Source organism: Protomyctophum parallelum (assembly GCF_964188405.1).
Source record: "Protomyctophum parallelum genome assembly, chromosome: 18".
In the NCBI taxonomy this organism is placed as follows: domain Eukaryota; kingdom Metazoa; phylum Chordata; class Actinopteri; order Myctophiformes; family Myctophidae; genus Protomyctophum; species Protomyctophum parallelum.
The window spans coordinates 17154095-17167595 of NC_139716.1; the positions used below are offsets into that span (position 1 = coordinate 17154095).

The 13501-nt window shown below is 43.9% G+C and overlaps 1 protein-coding gene across 1 annotated transcript in view; it reads left to right on the forward strand.

Moving 5' to 3' along the window:
* LOC310875852 (pyruvate carboxylase, mitochondrial-like) overlaps positions 1-13501 on the forward strand; it is a 427358-nt gene that overhangs the window by 333297 nt on the left and 80560 nt on the right. The window contains exon 16 of the mRNA XM_083789259.1: positions 5603-5759. Coding sequence (XP_083645385.1) covers positions 5603-5759 — 157 coding nt within the window. The remainder of the gene's footprint in view (positions 1-5602; positions 5760-13501) is intronic.

Here is a 13501-nt window from a genome sequence, read left to right on the forward strand (position 1 = left end):
CGATGGCTTCCATTTTCGCATTGCAACTTTTCAGGACTAGAAAGTCTGCAGTTTCTAGCTTGGATTCCCCATCTAATCGATGATGTTACTGGTGCGGACGGGCCCACAGCCCCTCCTATGAGACACGGACTGAGTAGGGAGAAAATGGTGCCATTATTATTAGTGGGGACCTATTATTATGAAGGCAGGTTGAAAAGTGGTGAAGCGGTCCTTTAACATTGTAAGTGCTCTGCGGTATCAACACAGCGATCTGTGCCGATATGGTGAGCTGATGTTTTTGTCTTTCGAATTCCTGAGTGGTTCAGGGACAGGGTGAATGAATCAGAGGAGAATTATACCAGCAGGATCTCTCAAGGCATCAACAACCCCCGCATGCATCAATCAGTGGAGGAGAAAACAGAATGGGGCTCTCGCTCATAATTATTTGAACACTTGCAGGCAGAATAAAACCCTTGGTGGTTATTCTGACGGAAACATCCTTGGATTTAGGTAGTCTGCGCCGCAATCGTTCCCCTATAAAGATAATGTTGAGGCGTGTTTACAGGCATAACAATAATGCACGCGACATTTTAAAGCCGGCACGTGTAAAAGCGATCATGTATGTATTGCGAGACACTGAATGTTATAGACGACGTACACAATGGGACTATCAATCCCAAGGCATGTGTGTGCATCTCATTCCACTCGTGCACACAATGTAAATTTGCCTTTTGATATTCGGTGTTTACATACGGTATGCAAAGTAACATGAAACACGACATGTTTTTCATGTTACTGTTTTATTTTTGCTTAGTTTTTCCCACAGATCACCTTACTTTTAACCACTTGAGCCCTATATACTTTGTTTGAATAAGTTTGGTCATATTCGAGCAGGCCCGGCCCTTCCTACAGGCCGACTAGGGGCCGACTAGCGCCTGGGCCGCCATGGGGGAGGGGTGCCAAAAAAAAAGGAAAGAAATGCCCAGTGTCCCCCCAGTGCCTCCCCAGTGCCTCCCCAGTGCCTCCCCTGTACCTCCCCAATGTCTGCAAAGGGCCTCCCTAGTGACTCCCCAGTGCCTCCCCAGTGTCCCCCCTGAGTGCCTCCTTTTTTCCCGCGAAAAATCCGCCTGGGGGCGCCAAATTGCTCAGGACCGGCCCTGTTTTCGGGGCAGGGTGTGAACAACTCCCCCCGTGTTCCATCTTATATAGGACAAGTTCCAACACGGGTTAACTTGATTTATAACATCAACCTTTAGGACTCTGAATCTTCCCATAATCTCCAAATTACTTTACTTTGGCCTAAAATGTTGCTTTTCTTGTGTGAAGGCAGTATACGGCTGCAGAACATAGAAAAACCAAAAAAAGAAGAAAGAAATCACTGAATAGACATAGTGAGACATGGTGAGAATGAACTATATTAGCACGTCCTGAAATGTCCTCTTCTCTAGAGTTGTCCCGATACCATTTTATTCAGAACCAGTATGACTACAAGTACTTAATTTTTTGTACTCGCCGATAACGAGTACTGATACGAGTACTTTTTATTTTTGTTGAGTAACCACTTATTGTACCCCCTTTTTCTCATAGATTCAAATGGATCTCCGATCTACACAAAGATATGGCAATATAAGTCATGTATCATGTATCATGTATGCTCAAATCACTAGGAGCGGAAATAAATCACCGAGGGGAGAAGGACCACCCGTCTATTAAACACATGTTGTCTCCAGCAGACATCATGTCCCTACACAGTCAAGCCAACGGTGAAGATTACAAAGTGTCAAGAGATAGTGAAATATTACGTTCACATAAGTTTCCACCTGCTCACAGGCAGGCAGAATAAATCATTGTGGAAGATTATGGCAGTGAAGTCTCTCTGAGGATTTAAGCAGTCCCCTGTGATAGAGTATATTCCTCCTATGCCATACAGTGTGTATAAGATATAATAACAAACTGGGTCAGATAGTGCTATCTACAGAGGTAGTCATTGGAAATGAAAAACAGCCTCGTACATTAATCCTGCTCTCTGCGGTAGTATATAGAGGCTACTGGAGAAAATGCTTTGGTTGAATGTCACGACTCACGCGTGTGTGCAAACCAAATGATTATGTCGTGTCACAAAACCACTTGTGTTTCTTCTGTGACCGAAGCTGAATTATGACGGCTGTGAAGAGGTTTAGATGACCCCCACCACCCCCTCAGCCCTGCCCTGCACCTCCCCCAAGCATTACCTCAAGAGCATGGAGTGAGAATAATGCACCAAGCATGGGGTAATAAATGGGACTATGGCAATGGCATGGTTGGTTCCTCCCTTTCGTGTAATTCGAACGTATCCAATAGAAGGCAGCATACTTATTAATTACAACAGTGTAAATGTAAGCGCATATCTAATTTATTCACCAGCTGTCTTCGCTTGTAACTGGAATGTAATGAAACAGTCGGGACTTTTGCAGCGGACTGTGCACAGAAGCGTGAAAGCTATTGGATCTTTGATGGCGTACAATTTAATGCGGCAAAATTGAAAGCATTCATGCTGATCCGATGGGATAAATTATCTCTGTGCACACACGCTGACGACGTATCGGGGTCGCGGCTGCAGTGGACGCTGGGCTAAAGTGCAGATAATTGTGCCGAAAGGTCGGGCGAGGTGTTTAGCGCAGTGTGGATTTCGTCGACTAAAACTATAACAATTTATTTTTGTTGACCTTTTTTCACTGACAAAACGCAAATGGAAAATGAATGAAAACTAAGCTATGATGACTAAAACTAAAACTAAGACAAAATATAATTATTGACAATTTCGTCAACAAATAAAAACTAGACAAAAATGTTAGGGAGGGACTAGTGGACATGAGAAGTAAAAGACACAAGTCATGTTACACTTGGTCGCATGCTGAAAAATGTGTAAAATGAGCCATTACGACGGCATCAAGGCCCGCCAAAATCCATTTTAGTCGACTAAATCAGCTGTAGATTAAGTCGACTAATATCTTATGATATTTAGTCGGCTAAAACTAGACTAACACTAAAACATTCAGGGTGACAAAAATGTGACTAAAACTAAATGAAGAGAGACTGACTAAAACTAAGATCAAAACTTGCTGTCAAAAACAACACTGGTTTAGTCAATTTGACTGACTTTTACAGTTCCTACAGTATAAGGGAAGAGATTCAAGAGAAGACATTTGGAAAAGTACAACAAGGAGTCTGTTCCCTCTCTGTCCTTATAAACACCCAAATGTTTGACAAAATTCGTTTTTAATTGAGCTATTAATTGTTTAGTGGTGTAATGTACCATGAGGTGTCTTCTTGAAGATGATACAATTGTGTGTGTGTGTGTGTGTGTGTGTGTGTGTGTGTGTGTGTGTGTGTGTGTGTGTGTGTGTGTGTGTGTGTGTGTGTGTGTGTGTGTGTGTGTGTGTGTGTGTGTGTGTGTGTGTGTGTGTGTGTGTGTGTGTGCGTGCGTGCGTGCGTGCGTGCGTGCGTGCGTGCGTGCGTGCGCGTGCGTGCGTGCGTCGTATTGAAACTACAGTATGTCCACAACTGTTCAAATTCATGAATACATTTGTATTTAGGTTCAATCTTTGGTGCAAGAGATAAGGCACAATTCACTGCTTATGCCCTTTTATCTTTTTTTTAAAGGGACACTTCACCCTTTTCGCAAAAAAATATATGCTAATGATGTTTAGAAGCTTTAGAACACTTTCCTGGGGGTCTTTATGTGTGTAATATGTGGTTTTAGATATTTTAGATTTTAGCAGTGAGCACAGTGTCTCTGATGTCATGGACACATGGGCTCACTTCCTTCCTGGACTACAAGTTGTCTCAGTAAGACAGCCCTCCCCCTATCCACAAGGAGGAGCAGTGCACCAAAGAATTATAGGAATTGTAGTCCAGGAAGGAAGTGAGCCCAGTGCCCATGACATCAGAGACACTGGGGTCACTGCTACAATCTAAAATATCTAAAACCACATATTACACACATAAAGACCCCCAGAAAAGTGTTCTAAAGCTTCTAAACGTCATTAACATATATTTTTTTGCAAAAAGGGTGAAGTGTCCCTTTAAGGATTCAATGAAATGAAAAATGTCTTAATTTAATTACTTTTTAATTGGCAAGCAATGGAGTGAACCCCAAGGTGTGTACTCCCACGTATCAGTCATGCGTGCTAGAACTTTACACTCCAAAACATCCCTAAAATCATTATTCCCCTCTCTGATTACAGGATTAAAAAGGAGACTTTGCTCGCCACTCAGGGGTGTAATGGTCTGATTGAAATCCTTTTGGCAATCTCGTGTGCCGAAATTGGTTTATTGCTCAAGAAACATTCTAACCACCTCCTCCCAGGGTGGGGAAGTATGAGTTCACACACAGCAAACATTCTAACCACCTCCCAGGGTGGGGAAGTATGAGTTCACACACAGCGAACATTCTAACCACCTCCCAGGGTGGGGAAGTATGAGTTCACACACAGCGAACATTCTAACCACCTCCTCCCAGGGTGGGGAAGTATGAGTTCACACACAGCGAACATTCTAACCACCTCCCAGGGTGGGGAAGTATGAGTTCACACAGAGCGAACATTCTAACCACCTCCTCCCAGGGTGAGGAAGTATGAGTTCACACACAGCGAACATTCTAACCACCTCCTCCCAGGGTGGGGAAGTATGAGTTCACACACAGCGAACATTCTAACCACCTCCTCCCAGGGTGGGGAAGTATGAGTTCACACACAGCGAACATTCTAACCACCTCCTCCCAGGGTGAGGAAGTATGAGTTCACACAGAGCGAACATTGATTCTAACCACCTCCTCCCAGGGTGGGGAAGTATGAGTTCACACAGAGCGAACATTGATTCTAACCACCTCCTCCCAGGGTGGGGAAGTATGAGTTCACACACAGCGAACACTCTAACCACCTCCTCCCAGGGTGGGGAAGTATGAGTTCACACACAGTGAAACATTCTAACCACCTCCCAGGGTGAGGAAGTATGAGTTCAAACCACAGTGTGTTAAATGAACTCTTGAGAGTGTAGATATTAGCCCACGAGGAGTTCAATTTAACCCATTATTTATTTATTTATTATTATTATTTATTTTTACTTTTTTTACACAACTCTTTGATGAATTGAATCCAACACTCTTTATTAGACGGTGTGGACGGTGTGGTTGCACTTAGTATTCACTCCCTGTCCAAACGGTGGATGACATTTAGTGATGACAGTGTTAGATCAGCAGAAAAGCCACTGAAGGCTCCAATATTTCTTGGCGATGTGATAAACGGGCGTGGGGTTCACTAATCTCCCCGGCCTGAAGCCGCGGGGACATGACTGAGTGATATGCTATCTGCAGATTCTGCATGTTTCTTTTAGATTCTCAAAACGAAATTGAAATTATTATGATGAAAGTGTTCCAGTGAACTTTCTCCCTCCCAGTGTGACAGAGTAGATGGCTTTGCCACCTGCGTGCGTGCGGCTCATTTCTATAAACGATATGATCGCCCGTTACAAAATGTATGTTTTTGGTGAATTAAATAACATTCGCGGAACATGTTACGTAACGATTTTACGACACTACTGTGTGTGTGTGTGTGTGTGTTTGTGTGTGTGTGTGCGTGTCTAGGCGCCACCTTCGACGTGGCCATGCGCTTCCTGTCCGAGTGTCCGTGGAAGAGGCTTCAGGAGCTGAGGGCCCTGATCCCCAACGTGCCCTTCCAGATGCTGCTGAGGGGAGCCAACGCTGTGGGATACACCAACTACCCTGACAACGCCGTCTTCAAGTGAGTTAGCACAGTAACACTATAGCCAACGCTGTTGGATACACCAACTACCCTGACAACGCCGTCTTCAAGTGAGTTAGCACAGTAACACTATAGCCAACGCTGTTGGATACACCAACTACCCTGACAACGCCGTCTTCAAGTGAGTTAGCACAGTAACACTATAGCCAACGCTGTGGGATACACCAACTACCCTGACAACGCCGTCTTCAAGTGAGTTAGCACAGTAACACTATAGCCAACGCTGTTGGATACACCAACTACCCTGACAACGCCGTCTTCAAGTGAGTTAGCACAGTAACACTATAGCCAACGCTGTTGGATACACCAACTACCCTGACAACGCCGTCTTCAAGTGAGTTAGCACAGTAACACTATAGCCAACGCTGTGGGATACACCAACTACCCTGACAACGCCGTCTTCAAGTGAGTTAGCACAGTAACACTATAGCCAACGCTGTGGGATACACCAACTACCCTGACAACGCCGTCTTCAAGTGAGTTAGCACAGTAACACTATAGCCAACGCTGTTGGATACACCAACTACCCTGACAACGCCGTCTTCAAGTGAGTTAGCACAGTAACACTATAGCCAACGCTGTTGGATACACCAACTACCCTGACAACGCCGTCTTCAAGTGAGTTAGCACAGTAACACTATAGCCAACGCTGTGGGATACACCAACTACCCTGACAACGCCGTCTTCAAGTGAGTTAGCACAGTAACACTATAGCCAACGCTGTGGGATACACCAACTACCCTGACAACGCCGTCTTCAAGTGAGTTAGCACAGTAACACTATAGCCAACGCTGTTGGATACACCAACTACCCTGACAACGCCGTCTTCAAGTGAGTTAGCACAGTAACACTATAGCCAACGCTGTGGGATACACCAACTACCCTGACAACGCCGTCTTCAAGTGAGTTAGCACAGTAACACTATAGCCAACGCTGTGGGATACACCAACTACCCTGACAACGCCGTCTTCAAGTGAGTTAGCACAGCAACACACTAGCCTCGGAAACTTCAACTGTTGAAAAATAGCAGATCTGCAAGCTCAACTTTTGAAAAGTTGTGAAACTGTGTGCAATTCTTGGAATATATACTGTATATTAATTCACAGCAAACGTTTTTAACTCAAATCTTTGCTTCTCGGGGGTGTCTCTGGAACAATATATTTTAGATGGGGGTCCGGCGGCCAATTACATACAATTTTCGGGGGTCCTTGACATGAAATAGTTAAAATGTGTTTTTCAGAACACTGTCAGGATTTAGAAGACATTTGTAGAATCTGTTCTCAGTCCTAAATGGGTTAAGTGAGTTACTGAATGTAATACCAACTACCCTCATAGCTAGGGATGGAGCTCGTTATTGTTTTTATTGATAATGAGCACCTTATCGATCAGGCTTAACGAGCAGGGGTCTTATCGAACCCACTATCGAGCATTTTTTGTTATTTTGTGGAAAGACGGGAGTCAACAATACATTCTGAACGGAACCAGTATCTTTTACTATTATGGGCTTCATTCAAATACAGTACTTTTCTAACTGACGGAAGGCAATTGAACTTTTTGCCAATACAATTAAATTAAAGAAACTGTTATTAGTGTGTACTGTCACTTTAAGTTTCCGCGCCATCCCCGAGATGACGAGATTGATTAAATTATGCACTGAATGCCATGCCCGGCAAACCGAGAATTTGCACTTTTAATTGGATTTCAATAGAGGAGACCCTTGCGCAACATGTGAGTGAGCCTTTGTCTTCCCTGTCACAGAAGAACAGGCTGAAATCAAGCATAAAAAACCCAACTACAAATAGACCTCTTCCCCTGTCCACAGCCCTCTGTCTAATTTAGTTTCTTTGTCTGCTGGCAGTGCTGGCGCTTCTGGGTCTCATTGGGAAGAAACAGCGTTTCAAAACACACTGAGCTCAGTCAACTGAGACGTACGTCCCACCACCACACGCACACACGCGCATGCACACACACACACACACACACACACACACACACACACACACATACACACCCCCGATAGTCCTAACCCCCCACCCAAACCCCCACTAGACAAAGACAAGCGTCAAGGATTTAGTTTGGCTAGTCAGTCAGTCACCGATCCGATACACACGTGTACACACACACACACACACACACACACACACACACACACACACACACACACTCCCCCCACGGTACGTACAGCCCCCCAGTCTTATTTTCTCCAAAGTGCCCCCCAGCCGGCTCACACGATCTACAGGTGGAAAAAACTAAAATAGTCAACCGTATGAGAGAATGATTTCTCGTTGCGAGTTTGGAATCGTATCGTTTGTTCTGCTTCGCACAACAAAGCAGCAAAACAAGATTGCATGAAGTTGGCTCATGTGTCACGTCTCCTCCCCCTCAGGGACGAAAACACCACAGGCTACTGTTTAGTTTTACCTACCTTTAGCTTTGTTTTGTATGAAGAAGTCAGTATATGATCCATCATGTGCCATTGTGCCCCCCCTCCCTTCGTGATACGATCCAATAATCCAATCGATGTCCACAGCGCGCTCCCAAGTTTGAGAAACTAATCATCTAATGCTCCACCACCACTTGTGTGTGTGTGTGTGTGTGTGTGTGTGCGCGCGTGTGCAGCCCCTCTCCCTTTCTCACAAAAGTCAAAACAATGTATTTTTCCAGGGCCAGATTAGGCACATATGGCTCCTCTGGGCACGGGCCAAAATCCAGTCAGAGCCAGAGACATGCTGGGGTTGTGAATAATTTATATTGTGCACACCATCACATCACCTATTCTATATTTTCCTACTATGTGATTTCAGTCGGTCAGTCTTGGCCTATGGAGGAGGGACAGCCCACTACTAGTTCAGCCCACTATACTAGTTCTACTCAAGTACTGATGTCCATGCAATACAACAATAAAATTGATGTCACTGAAGCAAAGCATAGTCTTGAAATGCATTCTCAACCTTTTAGTTTTCTCGTTTGAAACGAGCTATATTCAAATAGCGATAACTAAATAACAGAATATGTAATAAACTCACTTTTTCTCTGGGCTAAAGTAGATTAGTAGATCTTCATTATTCATTCATTATTACTATAGTCATAGTTTTAGTCGCCTTAGCTTAAGTCTTCATCTAGTTTCCATTTAGTTTTCGTCAGTGGAAAAAAGGTAGTCGACGGACATTCTTCCGTCATAGATTTAGTCGACAAAATCAACACTGCGAGGCACATACCGTATTCACAGCACACAGTGTGCCTCCGTCTGGGTGCTGCTGCTCTACTGCCCCCATTTCACGCAGAGATGGGAACTAATTGCACCCTCATACTATCGGGCATAAATAATCCTAGTGCACCTCATTCATGAAATGTTGCTATTATATGATAACTTTTCCTCTCAATGTGTGGCTGACTTAACCCATTTTGACCTGGGAACGATTCTACAAATGTCTGACTGTTTTCTTGAAAAAGCTATGTTTCTATGTCAGTTTCTGTCAGTCGTTCTCAAACACTTTCATGTCACTTTTCACGATTCTTAAAAAATAGCAAGCTTGTAGCGCACCACTCGGTGGCGCGCTATGAGCTCGTAGATCTGCTCTTTTTCAATAGATAAAGCATTACATAATGCTTAAAACACCAAAAGGGGTTTTTTGGTTTGCTTTCCAGTTCAGTTTAAACCAGTGGTTCCCCAAACTTGTTCATGTCAAGGACCCCCAAATTGGCAATAATTAGCTCGCAGACTCCCATTTGAAGAGATATGCCACAGACAGCCGTTATTTACGTCTAGCAGTGATTCTCAACCCGTTTTATTTCAAGGAGCCCCCAGTTTGACATGAATGTATAGTCTACGGAGCGCCATTTAATGGCATTTCTATCTCTGAGACCCCAATTTATATTGTAAAATCAACGTTAATTTGTGTACAAATGGTACAAAATGGACCTGTTAACTCTCTGAGTTACAGACACACAAGGGCCCATTTGGTTCCTAACTATATATTTAGCTGGGGGACCCCCTGGAACTCCCTCAAGGTACCCCACTTTGGAACCACTGGTTTTAAACAACTACAGCAGATTATAATCATGGCAGGCTAGTAAGCAACACAGCTGCAGTTAATCGAATGTGTGTCCAGAGCCTAGAGTTATTATACCGTATGGGTGCGTACGTACGTGCACGTGTTTTAAATGAATCATGAGTGGTGGTGAAATGACACACACCTCCTCTGTCTACAGACTACGCCACGCCACCCTCTGTTTTTCTATTCTCCTTCCCTATCGTAAACTTGTTATTTATCCCCCACCTCTCCTTTCACACCCTTTTTATTCCCCCATTCATCTCTGTGTATTACATTGTTTTCTTTAATGTGCACTCCTTATTCTGTCCATCTTCTCTCCTCTTGCATCTGTTAACCCATGTTGGGCGGAAACCCCTTTTGGTGTTTTAAGCATTGTTATACTTTAGCTATTGAAAAATAGCAGATCTACAAGCTCATAGCGCGGCACCGAGTTTGTTTGAGAACGACTGGCATACAGTAGAAACATGGGTTTTTCAGAAAACTGTCAGGATTTAGAAGGCATTTGTAGAATCGTTCCCAGGTCAAAATGGGTTAAAGGTTTCATGACATTATTATTTTTTTCGTTTTTCTTTTAGGTTATATTACATATATATATGTAAATTACAGCCTCCCAAACCTGAACTTTGAACATTCAGTGGATTTCCATGTGGCCTGGGGTTTTCTCGGTGTGTTCTGAAGCCTTTTGAGTTGCAATGAAAAGAGGCAAAATCCCTCAACAGGGATGTATTTAATATATGGGATTTGGGGACTCTTATAGTCCACAAATCTCACAGTCCCACAGGCAAATCAGAGCACACAGCCAGAATGCCCCAGGCCACAGAAAATCTACTGAATGTTAAAAGTTCAGGTTTTTTGGGTGAAATTGAGCTCAGAAACCTACAATAATAAAAATGACAAAAACTTAGTTTTTTAGGTCACGATCCCTTTACGCTCTTCGCTATCCTCCTCTCCTCTTCTCTCCTCTGTGCACCTGTTTTACTCTCTATCCTCCTCTCCTCTCCTCTTTGCACCTGTTTTACTCTCTATCCTCCTCTCCTCTCCTCTTTGCACCTGTTTTACTCTCCCCTCCCTTCTTCCTGTTTCTCCTTTACTTCCCTCCTCCGCTTCCTTCACGTCCTCTCCTCTTTTACCATCCCCTCTCCTGTTTGTTCCTCAGCTTCTAACTTATTTTCCCATCTCTTACGTTATCCTTTCCCTTCCCTTTCTTCTCTTCTCTTCTCTTCTCTTCTCTTCTCTTCTCTTCTCTTCTCTTCTCTTCTCTTCTCTTCTCTTCTCTTCTCTTCTCTTCTCTTCTCTTCTCTTCTCTCTTCTCTTCTCTTCTCTTCTCTTCTCTTCTCTTCTCTCCTCTCCTCTCCTCTCCTCTCCTCTCCTCTCCTCTCCTCTCCTCTCCTCTCCTCTCCTCTCCTCTCCTCTCCTCTCCTCTCCTCTCCTCTCCTCTCCTCTCCTCTCCTCCTCTCCTCTCCTCTCCTCTCCTCTCCTCTCCTCTCCTCTCCTCTCCTCTCCTCCTCCCCTCCCTCCCCTCCCCTCTCCTCTCCTCTCCTCTCCTCTCCCCTGCCTCCTCCTCTCCTGTCGTCTTGTCCCCACAGGGAGAGTGCCGTCTAGAATGTGCAGATGATTGTGATTAATGGCTTTGATCTATTTGCCTCACTCTATACCCAGTAGTTCTTTCTGTATGTCTCTCTCTTTGTCACATCTCTCTCCGTCTCTGTCTACGCCCCTCGCCTCTAACGTCTCACAGCTTTCTCCGTATCACACCTCTATCTCCTTTACTCTGTGTTCTTTCTTTCTTTCTTAAGTGTAATTCAGTTTAATTGACTTTAAAGGGCACTTTCCACATGGTAGACTTTGCAAACAGATATCCTATTCTCGTTTGTTTATGCTTTTTATAGGACTAAAGGTGGTTGCACACAGGAAAATCTTTTTTTGAGTGGTGCAACCACTCCAAGGAACAGCAATGTCCGTGTCCATGTGTTGTTCACCTATGTGACGTTAATGAGCACCAGTATATGACTATGAGTACCAGTAGGGGCGCTGTTGTGCCAGAAACAGAGAGAGGGATAGTGCTGCACTGTTGCCTGCTAATGAGAGAGAGAGAGAGAGAGGTGGGGGGGAGTTGCACCACTCAGTTCATACGGGTGTGATTTTTAATCATTGTTGGAGCATGCCATTCAAAATGAAGTTGCCGGCGAATGGAAAATAAAGTATTAAGTATTACCTATCTAATAATTTAGCGATCGCTCGCCCGCTGTCTATTTTGCTCGGTCGCTGTATGTCAGTCCGAGTATACTTCCTTAGAATGCATGTTGGGGCGGCTTCCGGGTCACCAGTGAAATGCATGTTGGGACGGACACAGATTAATATTGGGACACACTTTTCCACGTAACTTAACATAAGTTGTTTCGCCCGCTGTCTATTTTGCTCGCAATAGACAGCGGGCGAGCTGCGATCGCTAAATGATTAGATAGATTACCCACACTGAACATCATTTGCTGTTCATATATCCAGAACGGGTAAACGTTGAAATAGACTAAACAGCGGAGGACGTAATGAGTCACATCAGGGCTTTTCACATCTACGGAATCTAATCTTTGAGGCAATTTTCTATCGGTCTCTTGACTAATCTCTTGGATCAACTCACAGGGTTTAAAGTGGGCACACAGTTCTACTCTGTTCTCAGTGTTTAATTGCGCTCCAGTGTTTTTGAGATCATGTAGAACTAGATTTCACCATGTAGGCCTTGTGTGAAACATAATATTATCATGCTCTCCACGTAAAATCCAGAGCCACAGGAAAAGGATAATAACCATGGGGTTGATCAAAGAGTTTGTAAATAACTTTCACAGCTGTAACCTATTGGGTTTCACAGAGAGTTCATTTGTGCTCTCAATTGTGCCACTGCAATCTGACAAGTGCTTTAAATTGATGTCAGTGTCAGACATGTCACGCAATGTCAATGTCACGCACGCACACACACACACGCACGCACATGCACGCGACGCACGCACGGACAAACCTCACACACCTCTCCCTCTCTCATGGAGGTTATTGACAATATATAAAGTCCCAACACCAACTTTGATGAGGCAGCATTGCTTTGTTTAAAAAATATATATAAGGTTTTCTCCATTTCCTGAATAATGTATATTTTTCATTTCCGTTTAATTTCCATTTCAGTTTAGTGGTTTTGTCCCGACAGCAGAGATATGATTGCATGCATGTATAATACTGTATATACATATACAGTACATCTTGGCTCGTTTTGTTGAGATGTTTGTTCTTGTCGCCGTCATAAGCTGTGTTTCCATAGAGTTAGAGTTGGAGTGGGAATATGGCTCAGACAGGAACGTGGGGAAGTATTCATGAGGCAGTTATGTTGATGCATGCATGCACACGGCTTATCGGCACATATGCACTATTATCAGGAGCGTAGTTTGCATGATAATGCAGTCATTTTATTGTATTATTGTCTGTGAGAGTGTGTGTGTATAGGTTTAGGATAATCCTATGAGATTGTACCGCTGCACCTATATTGTATTAAACAAGGCTCATGAGTCATTTATCACCGTCTCTTCGCTTATAGCTTTCACTCTCTCTGTCTGTTTATCTGTCTGTCTCTCTCTCTCTGTCTCTCTCTTTCTCTCTCCTCCCCCCCCTCTCTCTCTGTCT